This window comes from Crotalus tigris, unplaced genomic scaffold (assembly GCF_016545835.1).
Source record: "Crotalus tigris isolate CLP2741 ecotype Arizona unplaced genomic scaffold, ASM1654583v1 scf7180000017814.3102382, whole genome shotgun sequence".
Lineage (NCBI taxonomy): Eukaryota > Metazoa > Chordata > Lepidosauria > Squamata > Viperidae > Crotalus > Crotalus tigris.
In genome coordinates, this window is record NW_024096652.1 from 1329448 (window position 1) to 1355144 (window position 25697).

A 25697-nucleotide genomic window follows, 5' to 3' on the forward strand; every position below is an offset into this window, starting at 1 on the left:
GTGTCCATCTGTAGTCTTCCAGCATCAATTTCTGAAACCTACCCTTGAGAAAGATTGCAACTACCAGAATCCAGATGGATCGGTGATACATCCATATTATCCAATGGTTGATAACATCAAATACTGCAGAGATTATTTCCATCCACTAAGTCAGATGGAAATAAATTCAGATAGACAATATATAATCCAGAAATATCTAGTTGCCATCACTTTGGGCATATGTACAATGAAAACATAGTAATAGTACTGGTTTATGACATCATTCACCCACTCCCAATTCAGGAAGAAAAAAAATAGTCCTTAAGAAACACTAGACATCTGGTGCGCCTTATTTTATCCAACAATCACTGAAGTGATACCTTGATTAAAGTGAAGATTTGCAATACAAAGGCTAAGAATGGGTGGGTCAAAGATGATCCCAGAGATACCCTATGGCGCCAAACCGCCTCCAAAGTTATTATGGAGTCCCATGATAGAGACACCAGAAGATGAGGGTAAGTTAGTATTCATGCTGATGGCATCTTTTACTGTAATATGAATTGTTGCTGAGCTTATCCATTGAATAGCTGTAGAATATATTTGCACATACACACACACACACACACGTACGTACGTATGTACGTACGTATGTATGTATTTTCCCCCTTCTTTTCAATTGTGATGGATTCTTAGAGACTGCCTGGAGAAGCCCCTGCAGGGTTTTTTGGGCACGGTGTTTCAGAAGTGATTTGCCCTTGCCTCCTTCCTAGAGCTGAGAGAAAGTGACTGGCCCAAAGTCAACCAGCTAGCTTTGTGCCTAATAAAAAAAGGGACAGTGGAAATACATTACAGTACTGAATGGAAAGAAGTGGAGTTACATGAGATATTTCCGTTTAGGATATTTCTTCCCTTCCTTTTCTTTTTTTAATAATAAAAAAACAAATGCCAACTTCCAGTTCCTTTGTTCTTTGAGCAACGATGGGGAGTAAGGTTCTCTCTTCGTCCCTCTATTATTTTATTTTAGCCTTGAGCTAAATTATTATGGCCGTCACCTAAAGGTACCGACAACACTGTCAGCTGAGCAGTTTAGTGCTATTGAACAATTCTGATCGGTCTCTAGAGCAGTACTCACTTTAGTGAAACAAGAGCAGAGTGGCAGCCAAGCAGGCTGAGCAGAAACTAGAGGGAAGAGTTATAATGCCCGCATGAATCTAATGTGGCAATAAACATCACTCCGATCCCGGCCACTACTGGTCATCTGAGATTGCCTTTGGCCTAACCGGTAAGTTCAAAGCAGATCACTTGGATGCTATCAGCTAAAAGTGGAAAACACCACTCAGAACCCAGTACAGGTTTAGTAAAGGTAAACATCTATATGTCTCTCTCATTGGCTGTGGTGAAGGGAAAGTTTTACCGCATGGTAGAAATAGGATGTTGTCAGGATATGCTCCTACCATAACTGAGTGTGACTATTAAGGTATCTTCCCTGATTTTATGTTCTGGTAGCTACTAATTAGATTTAACACTCTTGACTCCTGTACCTATTGGCTCAACGATAAATTCAAAGAGATTTACAGCCAAGAAAGATTTTTAATCACATGCTCAGCACTTTGGGGACCCAGCGCTTTGTAGTGCAATGATTGAAATATTGAATTAGGAGTAGAGAGACCCTAGCATTCAGGTTTTCAACCGTTATGTTTATTAATGGAGTATTTTTCAGCCTAACCAGTATGGAGTTCTTATAAGGATGAAATTAGATAGCAGAGAGGGTGTGTTGTGTCCTGAGCCTGCAGAGGCAGGCTCGGGACGTTATAATGGTCCCGGGCAGTTGCAAGCTGCCCGGGACCAGACTGGCTGGCGCCAGCGCTCGCACGCATGCGCGAGGCGCGAGGCGCGCCTAAATGTTGCTTTTTGGCCCGGGATTTGTCTTTAAGAGAGGCTGAGAGACTTGTGCTGCTCAGAGTTGTAATAGGGGCTATTGAAGACCAATAAAGAGTTCCTGAAACCACAGAATGTCTCGAGCCGTCATTGCCATTAACCAAGGACTCAACAGGGTGGATCACATATATCTCCTTTAGCTCTTAGAGAAAAGTTGAAATAAAAAAATAAAACAATAGTACAAAATAGAAAATAAAAATCAGAGGATTGGAGGAACAAATGCCCTGTTTTACCTATATTGCTTAAAGACAGCATAGGCAAAACAGGACATTATATACATATGTAAAAAAGACCTTGAGACTCTAGAAAAAGTACAGAGAAGAGCAACAAACGTGATCAAGGGACTGGAGGCTAAAACATATTAAAAGGTTTCTGGAATTGGGTATGTCTTGATTAATGAAGAGAAGGACATGATAGCAGTGTTCCAATATCTCAGGGGCTACCACAAAGAAGAGGGAATCAAGCTATTCTCCAAAGCGCCTGAAGGCAGGACAAGAAGCAATGGATGGAAACTAATCAAGGAGAGAAGCAACCTAGAACTAAGGAGAAATTTCCTGACAGTTAGAACAATTAATCAGTGGAACAACTTGCCTCCAGAAGTTGTGAATGCTCCAACACTGGAGGTTTTTAAGAAGAGATTGGACAGCCATTTGTCCAAAATGGTATAGGTTTTCCTGCCTGAGCAGGGGGTTGGACTAGAAGACCTCCAAGGTCTCTTCCAACTCTATTTTTTATTGTTATTATTATTATTATTATTATTATTATTATTATATACCTTGTGGTTTGTGCCTCTTATTTTTCATGTGCTTTAATGTGCTTTTTTAAGCTTTTCTTATTCTAATGAGCTTTAAAAAAAAGCGCAGATGCATTTCATTTGGTTAAAAAAAATGTTAGTTCCAATTAATGGCATTGTACTTAGTAACTAAACCAAGCCACCATAATGATCACAAATTGTGACTGGGGAGACCCAGTTCAAGTCCTGCTTACAACAGATATTCCTGGGTGGCTTTTAGGCTAATCCCTATCTCTTGCTGAGCTGTTGTTGTGGGAATGAAATGAGAGAAGAGTTCTATATGTGCAATATGTAAACAAATGAATAAGTAGGCCCGTTTTTGCTAAATATGGTGGTTTCTCCATCCCCTGTGCTTCACTCTTTACAGCGGCCAGGAAGGCTCTAATCAAAACACCAAAGGACTCTTTCCACCAGGTATGTGACTTTTGCTTGTTAGTTGTGAAATCTCCTGATACATACTACAATATATACATGCACTTTCCAATTAAGTATTTACACTTTGTACCTTATACCAAAGATGGTTTGTATAGGACAGTGGTTCTCAACCTTTTTAATGCCGCGACCCCCAACCGGTCGTAAGTCGAGGACTACCCAAATGGTCGTAAGTCGAGGACTTTTCCTGCCCGGGAGCACCACACATGCGTGGTGCCGCCCTCTGCGCCAGCCGAGGCATAGCTGGCAAGCAGCAGAGATGGCACAGGCCGACCACCGGCTGGGCCACCAGCTGGCCCAGCCCAAGGGAGGTAAGGCACCCGCCGGGCCCCACGCATGCCAGCAACCCTCCCTGAGCCTGCCGGCCTCCCACCTCCCACCCCTGGCCCTCTTTTACTTACATTTTTAGTAGTTGCTCAGCAGGGAGGGGTAGCGCGCCTTCGCTGCAGACAACTTGCAGCACCACTTGCAGAATGGGACTTTTGGCGGGCTCAGCAGGGCAGAGACAGCCTGGACAATTCCTATTGGCTTTTGAAAGCCAATAGAATTAGACTCTATTCAAGAGAGTCTATTCTATTGGCTTTCAAAAGCCAATAGAATAAAAGGGAGTAGCACAGCTAAGGAAAAGGGGGAAAAAATGGCGGACTGCATTGTTTGGTGACCCCCGTGAAATGGTCGTTCAACCCCAAATGGGGTCCCGACCCACAGGTTGAGAACCACTGGTATAGGAGGACCTTGTGGTACAAATCTTTCTTCCCTACCTTACTAGATTTTCAATGTAAAATTAGAAGTAGATCTTGGGAAGGAAACAAAGAGGTGGGATCAATGGTGGGATTCAGCCAGTTCACACCACTTCGGCAGAACCGGTAGCTAATTTTTTGCCCAAGCCCAGAATGGACTTCTGGAAGTGGCATCTACACAGAGGACCAGTTGTTCAAATATTTGAATGCCACCACTGAGCACATAAAACATTTTGTGAAAGAAGTTGGATGATTGTACACTAATGCTACATCTGGAAGCATCCCAGGAGAAAAGTTTAGGAGTGGATCACTGCTCACTCTGCAGGACTCCTGAATTCTGCATGAACCCAAGGAATGATAGTTTAGTACATGTGATGGAAGGAAGTGAGGAGGTGGATCGCCAGGAGGGAGGGGGATGAATTCCAGAGGTATAAAAGGCAATTTAGCTCACATATTATGTGTGAGAGAAAGAGGGGGAAGACAACACCTGCTTAATAGGAGCCCTGGTGGTGCAGTGGTTAAAATGCAGTATTGCAGGCTAACTCTGTCCACAGCCAGGAGTTTGATCCGGACTGGTTCACAGTTGACTCAGCCTTCCATCCTTCCAAGGTCAGTAAAATGAGGACTCAGATTTTGGGGGCAATATGCTGACATTGTAAACTGCCCAGAGACTGCTGTAAACCACTGTGGGGCAGTATATAAGTCTAAGTGCTATTGCTATTAATAGTTCACAGAATATTTTATAGATGCAGATAGTAGAAGCCTCAGTCTGGTAAGATTTGTCTGTGGGTGTGTGAAATAATAAAAAAAAACCTCAGTTTAGAATAATTGCTACATTCCGTGTGGGTGTGTGTAAGTGAGATAGATTTGGAATTTTTAAAGTCAGCTAAATTTGTTACTAGGTTCAAGTTTTGCTAGTTACAGTCAGGGGCTCAAAAGTAGTTGTTTTCAAGACTTTCAAATCTATCCTTCATTTTCTTTGCCAAGCTTTTTTTATTATAGCAGCCTAATTTAAGAAGAAAATATCATGTTGCATTTTAATGAAGCTTGTTTTAATTGTTTTAAATTAATTGGCTTTAATTGCTTTAATTTTTGTTACTGTGCATTTTAAAATGGACATTTGCAAGTTGCTTAGAGCAAGAATTATATTAATTGTGTAATAAAATAAGATTGAAGAAATTGCTCCTGTTAAACAATTGGGAGCTAGCAATCCTTCCAGACTTACTGTAGATCATCCAGGGATCTGGAGATAAATTCCAATCTACCTTCTACCAACAACTGACCTAAAATTATCTAGATGAGCTTGGCCATTCATGACTAAGAGCAACATCTTAGTGTAGGCTCTGATTAACTTTATCCTGCATTCTCCCACCATTCACGCTTGGCATTGCCCTTCTGAGAAAATTACAGTTACAATTCATGAAGCAACAAGCCCAAGTAGCACATAAATTATTTCCAGGACTCCATCAATAGGGAGGGGCATTGCACTTACTGACCTAAATGAAAATAAAGAAACTAAGTTATTAAGACTGGATGAGAATTTTGGTATAAGGATTCTGAGACAAATAACCAGGTGACTTTTCCTTTGAGGCAAGTTCATCTCCTGACGACTTCACAGATATGTCCATGAAATTTTCTTGGCAGTTAATATGGATGCACTTCACTGTTGCATTCTAGTTTGTTTGCTTGTTGGTTAAGTAACCTTTCAGTTTAGTTTACCACCCTAGATTTTACTGCTAATTTCATATTCAAGAACCAGCCAGATCCAGCCCTGCTCAGCTTTCTGAAATCAACCATGGTGGTCTAGGATTGCCAGGACAACTACACCATTTAGTGGACAACAAATATGTTTCTGACAACATGAACTCTATGTTTCGTGCCCAAGGCAATTTTGACAATTTTTGTTTTTAATCTCCTTCTAGATTTCTTCTGAAACTTACCCATGTAGTCCTTTCAAATATAGAACCAAAGTCTACTCATTTGATCCTGGTCTCATCCCACCTACCATTGTAGAGCAACCTGATCTGGCTAGTTTGAAGAAGCAGTGCCCATATCGCAAGAAATTGGAAAAGGCAAAATCTAAGTCTGTAAAGAAAAGGTAAGGGATAGGATACTGAGTTTCGGTTACTAGTAGGCAGGCAAAACCAGTTATATTTATAGCATCAATTAACAGTTGCCACCTGCAGTGCAAAAAAAAGAGGGGGGGGGCTTATTGTGTTTGGCTGATATTATACCTTTTGATAAGCTGACCACTTGCTTAGGATCATGGTATCCTTTGCCCAAACAAATAGATGGTACAGCAAAATAATTTTCAACAATTAAGGTTTGGTCTTTTGAAGCGTATCTAACTTTCCGAAAATATCTTGTTTTGAATAATGGAAACAATTACCCTGAAGCAAAAAATAAAGTTATCTTTTAAACTTACTGGTTGGACATATAGGTAGTCCTCGGCTTACAACAGTTCATTTAGTGACTGTTCAAAGGTACAACGGCATTGAAAAAAAGTGACTTATAACCATTTTTACACTTACAACCATAGCTGCGTCCCCAGGGTCATGAGACCAACATTCAGACGCTCGGGCAACTGACTCACATTTATGATAGTTGCAGTGTCCTGGGGTCATGCGAATCCCTTTTTGCAAACTTCTGACCAGCAAAGTCAATGGGGGAGCCGGATTCATTTAACAACCACGTTACTAACTTAACAACTGCAGTGATTCACTGAACAACCCTGGCAAGAAAGCTCGTGAAATAGGGCAAAATTCACTTAACAAATGTTTCACTTAGCAACAGAAATTTGGGGGTCAGTTGTGGTCGTACGCCGAGGACTACCTGTAGTGGGTGCATCGGAGTCCCATTACCTCAGAAAGGTGCCCAGTGGGGGGACAGCAGCTTCAGATAAGACTACAGTCGATCCTCCTTCTCCAGATTGCTCAGCTAAGGGGCACATTTTTATTTTTACTTGGAAGCGTACAAAAATATATACTTTAGTTCCAAATTTTGATTTGGAAGTAACGTTTTTTTTTTTTCTAGAATCCTGTTAGTGGATGTATTATAGAGACAATTTTTTTTCTAAAAATGTCCTATTCCAGGAGTTAACAACCTATCTTTTCAAGTATGCAGATTGGTCTGTTTCAAGTATGCAGATTGGTCTGTCTGCCCGAGATTCGCCTTACTGAGTTCATCCATGCTTGTATCCAATGGACCTCTCGGTCTTGAATAACAATGGGCTGTTCATATGCAGATTGTATCATTTGCTGCTGACGGAGCACTTTCCTTACTGCTTCCATTGTTTTCCAGGAGATGAGAGGTCAGGATAATGTAAGGACACTACAGTTAGGATTAACTTATTCAATGCCCCTTCAGTTGACAACGGGGAAACTTTCTCCCCAGGCAGAGTGCAATTTTTGTAATGCTGTGGAATGTGTTTGTGTGGTGGAAATACAACCAAGTGGTTTAAGATGGAATCATGGGGCTGGATTTATGGGGAAAACACAAACGGCATGGAGAGAAGTGCATTTATGTCAGGTTCTACATTTGTTTAGATTATGGTCTTACCAACATTTGTTGTGGAATATTACTCCATTCTTAGTTCTGATTAAAATAACCTTATTCCCATTAGCTGCACTGGAAAGGAGAAAAGGAAGGGGGAGGGACTCCAGACCCAGGCACACTGATACTGTTGTGCCCAGATGGTAATAGCTGAGGGTTGGATTTGAAGCAACTTGGTGCCTAACTAGAACTGGGTACATAAACTCCATGAAATAGATTAACTCTCAGTGGAGAATACAAATCTCCCAGCTGTTAACTACTCAGAAAACAGCATTATTGCCTTCCATTCCCAGTTATGATATTAGAATAGACCAGATCTCAGCTGCAAAATCCTGACAAATCACCAGATGGCAGTATAGAGATATTGAAAACTCCAATTCTTTGTTGCCATATTATCGTGGCCCTATAACTGGGACCTGGGACAACTATCCCCAACCTATCCCAAATGTCTTGAGACTGCAGGGTCAGTAGTTCTTGGCCACTCCTGATGGCCTGTAATCCCAGGAACTGCCACTCCATCTTCTAAATCACTGATTCCCAGCTTGTGATCTACAGCAGGGATCCCCAACCCCCAGTCCGTGGCACCAGTCCGCAGCGTGCCAGCAAACGGGCCGCACAAAGAAGCAAAGCCTCATCCTCGGGACGCAGGCAGTATTCAAAACCACATCCCCTCTGGTCCGTGGAAAAATCTTTCTCCATGACACCGGTCCCTGGTGCCCAAAAAGTTGGGGACCTCTGATCTATAGAGATCTCTGGTGGCCAAGGCAAGTATTGCAGATGGTCTCTAGAAAACATTCCAAAATGATTTTAAAAAGGATACTGAAGTCCTCAACTTATGACCACAATTGAACCTAGAATTTTGGTTGTTGTATGTTGTGGTCATTAAGTGGGTCAACATGGGATCTGACTTGATTTTATGATTGTTTTTGCTGTGGTCATTAAGTGAGCCACTGCAGCTGTTAAGTGAGCCACATGATTGTTAAAGCATAGTCAGCATATCCAATGGGCATTTTCTGCCAGAGAATGGCCAAGTACATAGCAAAATGTGGTCACATGACCTCGGGGCACTATAACCTGTTGGAAATGCAAGCCAGTAGCCAAAATGCTCTCAGGTGACCATGTATGTGTGTGTGTATGCAGTAGTCATGACTTTAAAGATGGGTTTTGAAGTCTATCATAACTTCAACTGATCATTAAGCAACTGGTCATTAAGAAAGTCTACATAGCCAATATCTTCTAGAAAGTTTCTGTCTTAAGACATTCTTACCTGAAATCTCAAAATATTTCAAGACAAAAAACTGGCATTCATAAAGTTTGGGAGTCTAATGCAATTATAGACATTATATAAAAATGACAATTATATTTAATTCATTTAACTTTTAAAATGCAATTTTAAACTGTGTTCCGATGCCTGATGCTTGTGCAGTGATCTTTGTATTGTGTAATGATCCTCCCTAAAAGAAAAGAAAATACAGAGTCAGGTGATCTATGGCTTAATGATATATTTTAAATTTTCATTTGTTAGGACATATTATCCCTTTGAAAACACCTTTACAAGACACTAATTTGTAAAAAAAAGTTTAATGATGTCCTCTTTTTTCATTCAGATCCCAGTTTTTACTCTCCAAGTTTATCAAGTCAGCAGTTCTTAAAAAAAGAGAGATTTACATTTGGAATGAAACGTTGAAACCAGAAAGGATCAAGGTTAGAAAAAAGAAATCTTATAGTAAAGCATTTTTCAAGAATATTAGATTTCCTTGCTATAGGCCATATTTTCCAAGCTGACACATTTGTTAGCCATAAGATAAATGATCCCCAGCTAATATGGCCATATCAGTTAGCTTCAGCCCATCACAAGTGGCAAACATCAGGCTGGGAAAAGTCTTGGTGTAAAACTTGTGTAGTGTAGTAATTTAAAATGCTGGATTAGGAGTGGGGATACCCAGTTCCAGTCCTCTCCTAGAAGCTACGTGATTCTGGCCCAACTGCACTCTCTCAGTCCTAGACTGGAACTTTGAAAAACATCCCCAAATAAGGTAATGGTGAACCACTTCTAAAATAGTGGCCAATAAAGCTTCACAGAGCTGTTACAGTATATAATCAGCAGGAGTCCAGACTGACTCAAAACACTAAAACAAACAAAGAAACGGGTGAGCTCCAGTCTAAATGACCATGAGAACTTTTTTTGAAATGATTGCATGGTAGGCATTGCCCTGCGTAAGAAGTCCTTCTAGCAGTAAAATCCTCTCCTCTAAAGCTACTAGATATTTGCAGCAAAATTTAGAAATGACGGTGAGATGGCAAAAAAAAAAAAGAATAATTTCAAAAAATGTATGGGTTATTATTGCGATCAAAAATAGGAGATCCACCATATGGATTAAAGGAAGCCTAGGACACTAGTCTTAATAATCCCCTACAGGAGATTAATTAGCAGAGGTTGTGGAAACTGGATAGAATCACTCTGGCTTCAACGCAAGAACTAAAGTGGAAGATTATACATTTTTGGCATTTGACTCCTGTCAGATTGGCACATATGTATCAAAATTATTCTTCCGAAAGTTGGAGAAGTCATCAAAAAAGAAATTTTTCATTTCTGGTAGTCATGTGTTAAAGTTATATCCTTGTGGCATGAAATCTTTGGAGAGATAACGTAAGTATTATTACTAATCTAAGAATTGAATGTTCCTCAATGCTATGTTTACTACACTTAAATCATAAGCTTAAAAATAAAGAACTTATTATTTAATTGTGGCAGCCAAAAATAATAATTATGCAACATTGGAAAACTTTAGATAACATAACAATTGAGTTATGGATTAACAAGGCCTTTTCAATTGCTAGATAAGAAAAAAATCATAGACGAAGTTAAATTTATGTAATATCAGAACTAGGAACCACAATTTTTTGAAATTTGGATGGATTTTATGGTTTATTACAATAGCAATAGAGTATAATCTGACATACTTTATAAACAGTACATGGCAAATCTGCGTATGTGCAGTACCTGCTCTTTATTCTCATTGCATTATATTTTTGTGATTTCTGTATTTTTTTCTTTTTCTCTATATTTTGAATTTGTTAACGTAGTTGCCTATAAAATGTAAACAAACATTTGCTATCATATATGATCTAGATGTTTGCAGTTTTATCATACTGTTGCCATATGTAAACAGAGATAGAAAAGGAATGTTTGTGAGTTCCTCTGCAAAGGAGAATTTGAAGCTTTTTTAATTTAGAAAAAGAACAATGTAGATATTTTTTCCTCTCTTATAACATAACAGAGATTGGAGATTTTCACCATCATTTCCTTTCCTTTTTAGAACATTTGCATTTGTTTGATGGATGGATGGATGGATGGATGGGTTGATTGATTGATTGATTGATTGATTGCAGGTTCTCATAAAGTCCTTGGCATCTCCTGTGGAACTTGAACAACTCTATGCAGCTCAGGTAAAAGAAAGCTTTAGATATGATTTTTATTAAGAGGGATTTTGGGTGTCTGCAAAAAGATCTGCACATTCCACCTCAGAAGTCATACTGCAACGAAGTCCCTTGACTGGAAGTGAAATTTTCCATGAAGAAAAGGTTCAAATCCAAAAATCCCTCAGATGTATACGACACACATAGAGTCGTGCACTCCCACTGGCTTCAACACATTGGTTAACATAGAAGTTGTTTATTTGGAACTATTTATTGGGAACTAACTATGCAAGAATCCAGAAGGGCCACTAAAAGGTAATAAAAGAATGCAGAATGCTCTTAATCTTTGTTGGCATCTTGTGGTATAGAGTTTTACAGCCACATTCTGGCAGACTGACTTTCCCCCCTGTCCTCCCTCTTTCTTTCTGACTGTAGGAATCTGACTTTGTTCCAAAGCTATTAATAAGAAACATAAACTTGATATAGGTTAGGAACTGGCCGGTTTTTTTTGTCTTCACATGGAGGCTATCTGGTGATCTTGAACAATGGCCCTCCATCTTCTAGCAGCCCAATACCTGCTTATGGGATCTTGCCTGAGAATGCTGAAATTTAATGACTTCTTATGTAAGATGTTATTATTTTTGTGCTTGATTTACTTCAGTCCTGTGAGATTTGATAACCTTGCAGGATTTCAATTATGTTTTCCTAATCATTAAAAAAACATTTGATTTGGGAGCAGGATTAAAGGGGGGTGCTGCTGTTAGACCTCTTGTCATTTGTGGGTGTTGCTCTATGCCATACAGGTAGTCCTCAACTTATGACAGTTCATTAAGTGACCATTTAGAGTTACAATACACTTACAGCATCCCCATGGTCATATGATCAACATTCAGATGCTTGGCAACTGACCCATATTTAAGACAGTTGTCATATCCTGTGAACTGCTTTTGTGACCTTTTGACAAGGAAACCCAATTCACTTAACAACTAACTTAATAATTTAACAGCTGCAGTGATTCTCTTAAGAACTGTGGCAAGAAAGGTCGTAAAATGGGACAAAACTCACTTAACTCATGTCTCACTTAGTAACAGAAATTTTGATCTCAATAGTGATCATAAATCGAGGACTACCTGTACAGGATCTTCATATGATTTTTGTAACTGGTTGTATGTTTACACCTATAGCGTTGCCTGTTCCATAGAGTCAGGTTTGCTTAGAGTGGCCTTCCTGATTTACAGCATATGCTGGTAGCCAGTTGATTTCAGAGTTGGGGCAATGAGAGCTATGGGTAGAGCTTGGTAGGAGAGTTTGCATATTGTTATTTCGGTTCTTCCAAATAAACACCCCGTTTTGTTTGAGTCCTGCTGATTGTTTTACCTATTGCATATAGAGAACATCCCATCAGCTACATTCAGTGGTGGGATTCAGCCAGTTCGCACCACTTCGGCAGGACTGGCAGCTAATTTTTTTGTTGCCTGGGCCCAGAATGGACTTCTGGAAGTGGCATCCACACAGAGAACCAGTTGTTCCCATATTTGAATCCCACCACTGGCCATATCCTTCATGTTTTATGCCTCCTCAAGAAAGGATTTACTCCTGTTCTTGTGTCCACAGATAGGCACAGCCAGGTTTTGTCTCAACCTCAAGAAAAGTCTATGCATATAGAGTTGCCTCCTTTTGGGATGGTTCATATGATAAGCCGCAAGGCCTACAGACATGATTCCACTGTTTTCTCCATGCAGCCAGAACGCATGTATGGGAGGGAGCCATCTTTAAAGGTCAAAGAATAGTCTAAATTAGAAACATACCCTGAAGAATTTCCCTTCTCCCAATAGGAAAAGGACAAATCTGACCTTTGCAGAGCGCTGTGATGAAAGATAGGAGTCCAGTTCCAGATTCTGGGAGATGGAGAAAAGAGTCAGTGTTTGCTGCATTGGCAATGTTCTTCCTAGTTAGTTCTTAGCTTCAGACTTTAAATAGGATGTCTGATTTGTACATCATAGTAAATGAATGACAGGCAGAGCTCTCCATGGTTATTATCTGGCCTTCACTGCTGGCGGGAGAAACTTGTGAAAGCGTTCAATGCGGCTGTTTCTTCAACAGCAAAGAGGCATTCAGGACTGACTTCAGAACGGGCTTCCCTGCTCATAGGCAAGAGGGTCATTGGAAAAGAGAAGAAAGAGAGTCCAAGCCTGAAACAGAGAAATGGCAAATTGTGTAGCCAGGCAGAATGATTTGAATAAGAATGAAATAAAGCAGGGATAAGGAGGTTTTCAAGGGCTTTAATATCAGGTGCAAAGAATCAGGACCATTTGCAAGTCTGCAACATTGAAGATTTATTCAAGCCTATACAAGAGAATCTGGCCAACTAAAGTTTGACACTGAATTGGTGCCAGATAAGGGTCAATGGAATTCAGGAGGGGCTGGACTTGGAGTGCTTGTGCAAATGCAATGACTCTAAATCAGGCGTCTTCAAACTTGGCAACTTTAAGACTTATGGACTTCAACTCCCAGAATTCCTCAGCCAGCTGGCTGGCTGGCTGAGGAATTCTGGGAGTTGAAGTCCACAAGTCTTAAAGTTGCCAAGTTTGAAGACTCCTGCTCTAAATTGACGATGCATTTAACTCCACCCCACAGCTCTGTCTGCACTTCTCCTACACTTAAAGATTGTTTTCCAAATCCAGCAAGAACATGACAGATTTTTTTTTCCTTTACAAATTCCAAACCGCTAATTTTGTTGTAGAAACACTGCTGAAAAGGAACCATTTAACTTACAATTCATATTTTTTTCTGACATCTCCAACTAATTCAGAGATGAAGTATTGAAACTGGACATCCGCACAATTGTATTATCCCAAACAAGCATTAAGTTCTGTTAAATATTTATTTTATATGCTAATTTACTTAGATGGTTTGATGCCTTTCAGACTTGTCATTTCCTTCTAATGCTATTTGCTATATCATACATGACCCGTGCCATCAAATTATAATAATTTGCAGCCTATGTTTGTTTTGCAGTAGCTGCTATAGATTTCTACACGCTCAAATCTTGATTAATCATTATTTTTATGCTTGCTTCTTTTAATTTGGGATATTTGTAAGTTATGTAAGTGAGTGCACTAGAGGAAAAAAGAAAAGACAAGAAAAGGCTGACCCCACATGCTGTTCCCCTGGAGGCTCTTTTTTTGCTCAATAGGAACTTGCTTTGATGCGTACTGCTCAGTTCATATTAGGGATAAAATTGAGTGCTGAAGGTCTGTTGTCAGAAGAGACAGAAGAATACAGACTAATCAAGGTCAGTTAAGTGTAGGTTCTATCATGGTCTTTATGGACATTAGTCTTTAAGCTTGTGACTTGTTTAAATGCCCCCGCCCCCCCAAAAAACCCTCCTTGAAGTTTCCTTCTCTTAGCTTGAGCTGAAATTCTGTAAGACCTGGAAGCAGCTGTCATGGACTCCTCTATTTGAGGACTGTGTGGCAGCCTGGAAGCATCTTTGGGACTATTTCTGTGGTCCCATGTCTTTCTGTGTTCAACAGCTGGGTCAACAGCAAAGCTAGCATTGTTTGGTTCAGCACTGAATCTTCGAAAATCTATTTTCCTCACTGACTGGAAGTTTTCCTCACCTCCTGACTCCTGAATTCAGGGAAACCATTGGCTTCTGTCTCTGTAACCCCCAGATAACTTTCATTTAAAAGATTTTAGGAAAGGGGACTTTGTTTCAAGGCAATAGGTGGAAAACCGCCACAATTCAACAGCCAAGCTGCTGAGATAAAAGGGGAAGAGGATCCATCTCTCTTCAACGTTACCCCTGTTCTCTGCCTGGATTGCTATGTACCCAGGAAGAGTTGCAAGCATATGGCAGCAATTAAAAACTGCTCGGTTTGCTATATCCTCTACTTTGGTCCTCTGCTAGGACTACTGTGGAAAATGCTTGATAGAAAACATTGATGACATGCTATTCTTCCAGTTTCACTGAATTATAATGGTTTCTGGAGGAATGGTACCCCTGTAGCCATCACCCAGATTTCTTTTCAAATGAACAGAGAAATGTACTCTTCAGGCATTGTAATATAATTGGGGGTGCTATCTTACACTTTTGTGTAGAATGGGGGGGGTCAGGTAGTTTTATTACTCCAGGCACAGCAGCTGATTTGAAAAAAAGGCACCGGTTGCATTTTTCCCCCCACTTTAGTCAGTTGGAGGAGCCCTTTGATTGGTTCACTGTATGTCCATGTCTCAAGATTGTAATATGGAACTTCTAACTTTTATGGCTGGTCTTCCTAGGCTCTTGGACACCTTGGGATTGCTGAAGAATCTGTTATAACTGCACTTTATAATATCGTAAGTATGTAGACTCCTCTTGAAGTTTTAGAAATTTCAGAGTTTCCTAAACTTCCATCCCCCTCCTTTCTTTGGACTGTTTACTTGTATGATAGATAATTAGGAAGGTTGATCCAGTGTGGTTGATCCACAATTCTCTAGTATTTGTGATCAGCAGCACTTTTCAATTTCTGAAGCCTTGTGGTAATGATCTCATAAAGGGCTACCATAGTGGGAAGAGAGAGGTTTATCCGTTCCTAGAATGATGTGCATTGCCAGCCACAAAATACCATTTTCAAAAAGGCAAACTGGATGCCCCATTGTGCTCTCCCATTGCCAAATCCAGCCGTCAGGTTGCTCCCAACCACTTTACCTTAACTTTGTATTTGTCATGCATAATCAGATCCAAGCGAAGCAGAATACTGAGTTATATTTTTATTTTCTAAAAATGCTTCCATTACAGTAAGTGGTCCTCGAAGCAGGGCAAGAAATAAAGGATGACGATTGAGGCATGCAAAGATCCCATTTCTTTATCTTTTTGAAATGAGAAAAATCTTTAAAACAGGGCTTTCCAACCATGGCAACTTTAAGACTTGTGAACTTCAACTCCCAGAATTCCCCAGCCAGTATGTTAAAGTTGACAAGTCTTAAATTTGCCTAAGTTGGAAACCCTGCTTTAAAATGGGTTGAAAAAGATGGAAGTCTGCTAGGCATCAAGGAAGCCCAAGGAAGTGTTAGTGTGTCCATTAGTGGAACAGGACAGAGAGAGTATCTTGCCTTGCTTTTGACACAGGTTGCTGTGCAGATGGAGGAAGGAAGGAGGGACAGTGGCAGATATAAACAGTGATAATGGCAAGGCCTTCACAGTAAATTGGCATGTATGTAACACTCTGACCATTACAGGGTCAAATCTAGCATTTCTCATTGTTATGGGCCGTATCAAGATACAGATTTTTTTCTTTTAGATTCTATCCTAAGTGGGTGGTAATTTAATACCTCCCTTGCAGACCCGTTCCACTGCAGGAATAGATCATTACAATGGATGTCACCCACGACATGGCCTCGTCTATCTGACTGGGGAATTCTTAGTGTTCCTGCCAAGGACTTCTGCCTTTGACTCAGTCCTCCAAAACTCAGAAAGAAAGAAGGCCTTAGATTTTCCTAGCCAAAATTAGCAATATGAAATTTAACAAATGGTGTATCTGAAAGTGCCTTCAAGGAAGAGGCAGAGTACAAAACCTTGGAACTTGTATTGTGGCAACACAACAAATATTTCATCATTTTGACATTAAGGTGCTTGAAAATAGATACCGTATTTTCCGGTGTATAAGATAACTTTCTAAACCATGCAAATCATCTCCGAAGTCGGGGGTCGTCTTATACGCTGAGTTGTCTTATACACCGGAAAATACGGTACTTAGGTTTGTGCTGCCCTTTAAACTGTACATTATGCACTTGGGGAAGATTTTAATGAAAAACTCATGTAGGAAACCAATAAGACCCCTCTTTAAATATACAGTAGAAAGGAGAAATAAAGGCAGTAATCATACATAATTTCAAATAAAACCTTGGCTTTGCTGAACTAACTTCTCATTATTAACTGCTTGAATAAGGTTCTGGATTTCAGAACCTATTCAGAGTTCATTGCAGAAAGTAAAAACAGAGAAAAATCATTGCATGGATGTCCTCTAGTGAGCTCTCATTTCCTCTTCTGACCTTGATTATCAATTTTACAGAACTAGAAGGATAATTGAAGGCCAGCCTTTTCCAGGGATTTGACGGTTACCAATTCCAGCAAATGGCCTGAGGTTTGCTGGTAAATCAAAAAACTCTGTAGGCTGAATTCACTTTTCTAATGACCTTTACTTGGAAGATAAAAACCAAAGCTAATTTTAATAACTTTTACATTGGATGGAAAGGACCATGTGAGTGAGGCCTTTTGCATTAACAGAAACAAGCCTCTGAACACAGGGTCAGCTTAGTCTTTTATTTTCTTTCTGTGTGTGCACGCTATTGTACCATTTGAAAACTTAGGGGTTGGATATACACCTGACTTAAACCTGACCTATTCCACCAAGGAATAACTGATTTGATTGGAAGGCACAAAATAGGGAGACTTATTTATTAAGGAAAAAAAATTTTTTTGTTTCTTTGCAAAAGGGATGACAGGACAATCTCAATCTCTGGGACAAAGTTTGAGAATGATACAAAAATGGAACATTGGCAACTCTTCAAATAAGATCCCAGATGAGAAGAAATATTTCTGTGGGTTTCTAAAGTTTTAGCAAATGAGGTTTTGAAATTTATTGTGGCTGTACTACTAGAGTTTGGTTTCCTACCATTTGATGGTGGGTAATATATTCATACATACATGCATACATGCATGCATACATACATACTTACACACATGCATACATGCGTACATACATACCGTTAACACAGTTTTAAAAAGCATCAAAACGCTCCTCTATCCCCAAGATAAAGTAACCAAAAACAACATTAAAAATAAAACTAGATCATAGATTTGGCTCAGTTCCACATCCTGTGACCCACATCATGCCCCAAATCATCAGATGTAGTATCTGCCTGCAAAACCTCAGTATGATGCTTACAGTGATAGGGCAAACGCTGCTCCCTCCAGCCTTTCTTGCCTTCGCATTTTAATTTTCTCTTTTTTTAAAAAAACCCAACCCTCTCCACACATACAATGTGTAGACCTAGGAAGTAAAGTACAAGACAAAGGAATTGCAGAACCCAGCTTAATTTTCCATAATGCCTCTGGGTCTCAATAGGGAGTTCAGAGGCATTATTGGAAATTTTTAGTCACATATTAAGGATCCCACTAGTAGGCCACACACCGAGCGGTGTGGTGACCTAGTGGTGAAGACACTCGCCTGCCACTCGGAAGGTTGAAAATTCAATCCTGGTAGGGGCAGATGTTTCACTCCTTGGGCAAACTCCCTGTGGCATCAGGAAGGGCATCCGTCCAGTAAATACTCAGCTCCATCCAGTCTCCCTGACTCTACTCTGGATTAAGGAATTACAGGGTTATAAAAATCTCACCAATTGCCATGTTTGGCATAGGTAGTCCTCGTTTATCAACTGCTTTGTATATCAACTGTTTGCAGTTATGATGGTGATGGAAAAGTAACGTTGCAACTGGTCCCTGCATTTACCACCTTTGTAGGTCTGTAAAGCAAAGGAAAACTGAAGTAAGATCATAAACACAATTACAGTTTTACTTAGCAACTACTTTACTTAACAATTGATTTACTGGTCCCAACTGTGGTTGTTAAACAAGGACTACCTTTGGAGGTGTTTTGCTCTTAGATTACAACTGCAAGAGCCATAAGCTCAGAAAAGGCTGGTTTTATATTGAAAATGCAAAATGTCTTGAGGTACTGATAGTTATTTGCCTCTTGTGCATCTGTTCTGTTCTTATGCTACACAGTATTCTTGTTTGGGCTGCAATGAGTGAATTTGAATCCTTCCAGTTCTTTGTTTCTGTGGTATTTATGCAGGATTTCTTTTTAGTTTTTTTTTAATCAATGCTTATGCCCTCAGGTTCAGGAATGTGACAGTACCCCTTTGCAGTATGAGGCAGCTCGATCTCTGGCTTTGCTTGGTGAGTGACTTTTCTTCTCAAATCACAGACAAAGAGACCTGCAGTGGAAAGGCGTTAGATTGGTGGGGGCTGCTGATTTTAGATTGTTCAACTGGACAACGATTTCTCTGCTGATCCTTGTAATCCTGAGCCTTTGCCATAGTGTTTCTTTAAAACAGGACATCATTATAAACAGTGTGAGGGAATAGAAGGGAAACTCATCAAATTTGCAGATGACACTAAACTGGCAGGAATAGCCAGAAGATAAGCTCAGGATCCAAAAAGATCTTGACAAACTTGAACAATGGGCCCTATCCAACAAAATGAATTTTAAGGTGGAGAAAAGCAAAGTTTTACATTTAGGAAGGAAAAATCAAATGTATAAGTATAGGTTAGGCGAGACCCACCTCAAAAACAGTAACTGTGAGAGAGATCATGGAGTCTTAGTAGACGATCACTTGACTATGAGCCAGCAGTGTGTGGCAGTGGCCAAAAAAGCTAATACAATCCTGGGTTATATAAACAGAGGCATAGAATCAAGATCACGTGAAGTATTAGTACCGCTTTATAAAACCCTAGTAAGGCCACACCTGGAATATTGTAACCAATTTTGGTCACCATACTACAAAAAAGATGTTGAGACCTTGGAAAAGTTCAGAGAAGAGCAGCTAAAATGATCAAAGGCCTGGAAATTAAAACATATGAAGAACAGCTGCAGGACCTGGGTTTGGCTAAAGAAGAAACATGATAGCAGTATTCCAGTATTTGAGGGGCTGCCATAAAGAAGACAGCATCAAACTATTCTCCAAAGCACCAGAGGGCAAGACAAGAAACAATGATTGGAAACTGACCAAAGAGAGAAGCAACCTGGAATTAAGGAGAAACTTCCTGACAGTGAGGACAATTAACCAGTGGAACAGCTTGCCTTCGGAAATCGTGGGCACTCCATCACTAGAGGTTTTTAAGAAGAGACTAGACCCGTGGTGGCGAACCTATTGCATGCGTGCCACAGGTGGCACGCAGAACCCTCTCTGTGGGCACGCATGCCATCACCCCAGTCCTAGGCCTTCAGCTTGGTTTTATAAAACCTTTTCGCTTTTTTAGGCCTCCGCCGCTGTGTGCAAAAAAAAAAAAAGGTTCAATCAATCAATCAATTTCAACTTCTTGCGGGAAAAAAAAATCTCGCCAAGTTGGAATTGATTGATTGAACTTTTTAGCCCCCCCCCAGTCTGCTGTTACCATCGCAGCCACGTCCACCCAATGGGCCATGCCCACACAACTGGCCACACCTACCCAATGGGCCACACCCACACAGCACCCAACGGTACATAAGTGGGTTTCGGGTTACAGTTTGGGCACTCGGTCTCTAAAAGGTTCGCCATCACTGGACTGGACAGTCACTTGTCTGAAATGGTATAGGTTCTCCTGTTCGAGCAGGGGGCTGGACTAGAAGACCTCCAAGGTCCCTTCCAGTTCTATTCTATTCTAAAGTGCTCATTGCAATTGGTTGCTTTGTATCATGCATTAAACCAGGTGAATTACTTAAGCATTGAAAATACAGTTAGCTGTGGAAGGTGGTGGAGTAGTGATGTACATAAACATTGAGGCAAATTTAAGTCAGCCCTCTGGAAGGTAGTGGCATTTCCTGCCTTTGGTTTGAAGAAGAATTCTTTATTGATTGTGTGCTCACTCAGATGGTAAGAAATGGGAAAACAGGGATTCAAGCTGAGAGGCAAGCCAGGCATAATTTTTATTGGATCTCTTTCATTGCAGAAGTAGCGTCTGGACTGAGATTTTTTCCCCAAAAGTGATTGTTGCCTAGCAGGCATCGTTGAATGAAAAGAAAGCAAAACTTGCTGTCTTTCTCAGATGGTTTAATGCCAATTCCCAGAGCACAGTGGTCTAATTGAGGGGAAAATAGACAAAATATGGACAAAAGTTTTTAAAAAGTCAACAAAATGAGCACATGCACAGAAGTAATTGATTAAGCACGTAGCAAAAGCTCTTTGTGGCTGTGGAGTGGGGAAACAGGAGATGAAACAAGAAGCCATAAAACTATTTCAGGCAAAGGATAAAAATATTAATAAAAGAGCGATATCCCACTCCATATGACAGTTACAGGTATCACTACAGCAGACATGTCCTCCTTGTGGATTGAAACTTTTAGAAATCTTAGAACCTTCTTTGCAAAATGTCCGATGAATGAGAAGAAAAATCTGATGGCTAGTCAAAGAAGAATTTTTGAGAGAAAAATAAGGTTGGCAGTGCTGAAAGGAAACACCAATGTAAGTGCTCAGATGTTTGAAAGGGTTGTGTGGAGAATACTCGCATAGGAATGTGCCTCAGGCCAATGTTCTGAATTAGTCTCATGGAAAGGGTGGGGATTTAGCTGTCATGACTTTTTGTGGCAGAGAGTGCAATGTATATATGATTCTTGTTAATTTTATCAGATGCAGACAACCACAAATGTTGCGCAGCCTGGTATTTAGTATAAGAGCGCACATTTTTAAAATCAAGGCTAAAATTGGTTTCTGTTTCCAAGAAAGGGTCTAATAACCAGTTTTAGCATTGTAAATTTGTTAAATTTCTGGGTTTTAATTCTAAGGTTAGTATCAAACCTTGTGGAGAAACAAAGATATATGTTGAGGCATATATTTCCATGTGGTCTCTGGTTTGAGATTTAAGACAGGCAACTTGTGCACAACTGGTAGTAAACCTAAGTGCAAGCAGTGGGCCATATTGTGCAAGGAATGGTACATATAATTAGACTCCATTAAATTGCCCAGTAATATACATTTCAAGGATGGAAATCACAAGAACCTTGAGATCTTGCTACAGTATATTGTGTGACTTGAGTTTTATTGATAGCAGTTACTGGCTTTCTGATCTATTGCAGCTTTTCTAGTATATAACAGTTCATTAGCTATAATAACAAACTAGTTTATCAAAGAGCGGTGTCCTGGAGGCTGAGGCTGCTAGTCATGTCAGTAAAAGTGTAATTGTAATGGATGTGTTTGGCCTCTGGCTCTTTGCTGTCTGACCATAGTCCTCCTAGCCTGACAGTGAAAACCCTTGCTGAAATGATGAGAAAGGACTGTAGCTCAGAACTCCTGTGTTTTCAAAAAAACTGAGGACAATGCTAGATGTAATCCATTACATACATAAGCTTCTGGAGGAAATTTAGAACATCTCATTATTTGCACCTAGACTATACGTTCTGTGATTGCTGATGAATTTTCAGTGAAGGTGTTTTTGTTTGTTTGTTTTTGTTTTGCTTTTCTTGGTCTCGTTACTTCTTCATTCTCTGGAGTAGGTTGCCTAGAGACTTGTGTAATGAAAGTGCTAATTCGACACATGAAAGTGGCAAGCTTGAATCGGAGAGAAGACACATTGGCTGCTCTGAAAGTTGCTCTACAAGCCTGGTCAACAACACCCTCCTTTGAGGTAATATATCAGAATGTATAACACTATGGATAGGCTAATGCTGACCCAAGCTCTGGGCAGCCATTTCCTTTCTGGAATGCTACTCATGAAAACGCCGCTATATGTCCTAAACTAATTCAGCTCCTCTCTCTTCACAGTATTGTTGCATTGGGGCTCGATCCAGTTTAATTCGAAATCTGAAACGCTTGGTGAATTTGCAGGAACCCTTGGACAGCATCACCTTCAATGCAGCTCTTTGCCTGGGGTACCTGGACAAGTCCAATCCAATTGCCCAAGAGGCAATGTTCATGTTTTTGACCCATGTAGAGAGGAAGAAGAAGTTTCAGGTGGGGAAGCCACATGTGAATGCAGAGATTTAAGCTGCATTTTTATCTTCTCAAAAGGTCTGGAGGGTACCTCAGGAACATTTGCCCAGGAAAAGGAAGGGAAGAAAGGAGATTTGACCTGTATTTTAATTAGAGAAGAAAGCTCTCTTGGAGTTATTAATACTTCTAATTAATATTTAGATTTTTTAAATGATCTTCATTGTTCTCGAAGAGCTTTGGTTTCCTTTTCCACCTAACACCCCCTTTTCTAGTAACAACCTTGCTACAAATACACAAAGCTATACAAAGAATATCTGACTTATATCTGCTCTGTGGCTCCACCCAATGGTGAATAGAAGCTTTGATCCCGACTGAATTAAACAAGACATTAGAAAATGAATTATTGGATCTCCAAGGAAGAAAAAAGCTGCAGAAGATGGAATGGAAAATTGGATTGAGGCTGTAGCGTTATGACAACAGACTTAGAGTTAATGTATTCTTCACTGCAAACTTGCATTAAAAACCTGCATTTTTTTAAAAAAAAAGGCAATAATAAAAAGCTAATGATGAAAGCTAGGATTGAGATGACAGTGTTTCAGATGCAGAATGATAGGTTCCTATAATGTAAAAATATGTTAACATTAGCCTTTCCCCACCTGTACCTAACTATGGCACAAACATATTTGAGCAGTTTTGTTTTTCTGCTCTTTCCTCATGAGGTTGCCTTTATGTGTTGCCAAACTCATAATTGATGCAATTTAAAGTAATCCCTGGCTGTTTCGGAGTTAAGTATTATTGTCCTCCTCAAGCAGGCAACAGGTGCTGGCAGATCTTCCATGAGTTTTAAGGGATGGTATCAGCCTGATACCTATTGGCTACTATAGAATGGAGTAAGTACACCATTTCCTTGAACACTATCCACTATGGCCATTCTTCTTTGAACTATGGGAGAGTCTGGTTCTTTAAAACTGGACTCTCAACATATAGCAGCCTTGTCACCAAGATATTCTATGATTTGGAGCCATGAATCAGTCCAAATAGCTGAGCAGTGTTGTGAGGGATGAGCAGCTGACTACCCGGTGGAGGGAGGGAGGGAGGGAGGGAGGGAGGGAGAGAGAGAGAGAGAGAGAGAGAGAGAGAGAGAGAGAGAGAGAGAGAGAGAGAGAGAGAGAGAGAGAACTCTGCCACTTGATAGTATACTACTGCTCCTCCACTTTGGTCAGCTATTGTTTGGGTTGCTTTTGAATATGGGTTTAGCATGCTTCTCAAGGGATGCTAAACTCATATTAGCTCATTTCGAAGCATTCCAAACTCAAGTCCTAAAACTGCTGACTGTGAATTCTTGGCTCAAGGTCTGGTGGGTAGCCCTTTGGCTTGGCCATGAGGAAATGTCTATGGAGATTCTCTGTCATCCAGGTCATGGTTGCCCTAAAGATGCTTTTTCAAAAGGAAACTGGACTTTCTGGACAGAAACTGTACAGAAAGTCCAGCTGCCTCTTGAAAAAGCACCTTTAGGAAGGCCACAAGGAAAGGTCTTATGCAAAGAGTCAAACAATTTTTTAAAAAAACTCCAAAATAAATTTTGGAATCTTCTTGTCTTGAGATTTGTCAGGAATTGTTTGACAAGTAGCTAGCAGAAGAGAATCACATTTACAGTTCAAAAGCTAGCTTAGGTAGCCTCAGGCTTTCCATGTTTTCCCTTAATGCCTTTTATCTAAATAGGCCTTTGGAAGGTACAATGTAAATTGTTCTTCTCCTTTTCCTTCTGAACCTGGGTTACTCTAGCCACATCTCCCTTCTGTAGGCTTTGGTTATGCTGGTAAAGCACATGGGCATAATGAATGCTATCATTATCCGGAAGGTCTTAGAACAACTGGAATGCTCTCCTGTGTATGAGGTAAGAGATTTTGTTTTATGGCTGTGTGAGCCAGTATTTAATTTTTGTTTGACTTGTTTAATTTAATTTCCTACCAATACACTGGTCAATAGATCTTTCTCCTACTGCACTCTGTCTTGATTTGGCTGTTTAAGATTGTTGATTATCAGGCTTTAGTATATATGGACTCTAATGAATTTACCTCTTTTGATTTTTCATTCATTGGTTCATTCATATTGTAATTCCATCCTTTGTCCACATAATGATTCAGGTGATGTTGTAAGCATTAAAATAAGTGTTCTCAAAATGAATACTGTATAGTTAAGAATGAAAAGCTTGGTGGATAAGTTGCAGAATCAAATAGGATGGGACAGGAGAGACTGCAAAAACTGCATGGAGTCTGACTTCATCACTACTAGGAATCTATGCTCAGTTCAAGTCTTGTTTTAGACCAGGGGTAGGCAACCTTGGCTCTTTTATGACTCGTGGACTTCAACTCCCAGAATTCCTGAGCCAGCTTGACTGGCTCAGAAATTCTGGGAGTTGAAGTCCACGAGTCATAAAAGAGCCAAGGTTGCCTACCCCTGTTTTAGACATTAGGGAAAGTTGCAGCTAAAACAATATATAAAAAAAAGATCTCATAGTACTTTACTCAGCATAAGGTTTCAAAAACATAACCCATATACAGTGTCCTACCTATTGATTTTTCAGTAAGAGACTAGCATAGCTTCCCCTCTGAATGCTGTTAAACAGGACAATCTTAGCTCAGGCAGGATTTAGGCCCAGGTCTTTTCATACTCATTTTTCATCCCCCTTCCCCAACTATTTTGGAGAATGAAATCTCCTTCAATATATTTGGATGGTTACCAGATTGAAGAACACCGCTTTGAGCTTTTGGGTAGGAACTAAGTACCTTAATAAAGTAATTTAGGTGGATATATTATTTAATAAAATCAGAAAAGAGTTAAAACACCTTTCCTAGAATGTTACAGCATTATTGAAATAAGTGCATGAATTGATGGGTTCTACCTAATTTATCTATTTATTTGTCAAATGTAGAAACCGCCCATCTCCCTTATAGAGTGATTTTGGATGGTGTATAAATGAAATAATTAAAAAGAGCTGTGGTCTAAGAAAAGTGGAAAAAGAATAAAGTTTATAATCTTTCTGCAGACTTAAGTCTGGATTTAATGGGTTACATTTCTAAGAAAACTATGCTTGGTACTAAATCTAAATGCAAATTATGATGTTATAAAGACCACAATGTATATATTCCTTCTGGACTTCTCTGATG

At 39.9% G+C, this 25697-nt stretch overlaps 1 protein-coding gene across 1 annotated transcript in view; it reads left to right on the forward strand.

Annotated features, from left to right (window-relative positions):
• Positions 1-359: 359 nt before the first annotated feature.
• HEATR9 (HEAT repeat containing 9) overlaps positions 360-25697 on the forward strand; it is a 40251-nt gene continuing 14913 nt past the window's right edge. The window contains exons 1-10 of the mRNA XM_039342863.1: positions 360-494; positions 3078-3124; positions 5805-5980; positions 9042-9138; positions 10828-10884; positions 15139-15195; positions 18739-18799; positions 22092-22222; positions 22360-22548; positions 24332-24424. Coding sequence (XP_039198797.1) covers positions 398-494; positions 3078-3124; positions 5805-5980; positions 9042-9138; positions 10828-10884; positions 15139-15195; positions 18739-18799; positions 22092-22222; positions 22360-22548; positions 24332-24424 — 1005 coding nt within the window. The 5' untranslated portion in view covers positions 360-397. The remainder of the gene's footprint in view (positions 495-3077; positions 3125-5804; positions 5981-9041; positions 9139-10827; positions 10885-15138; positions 15196-18738; positions 18800-22091; positions 22223-22359; positions 22549-24331; positions 24425-25697) is intronic.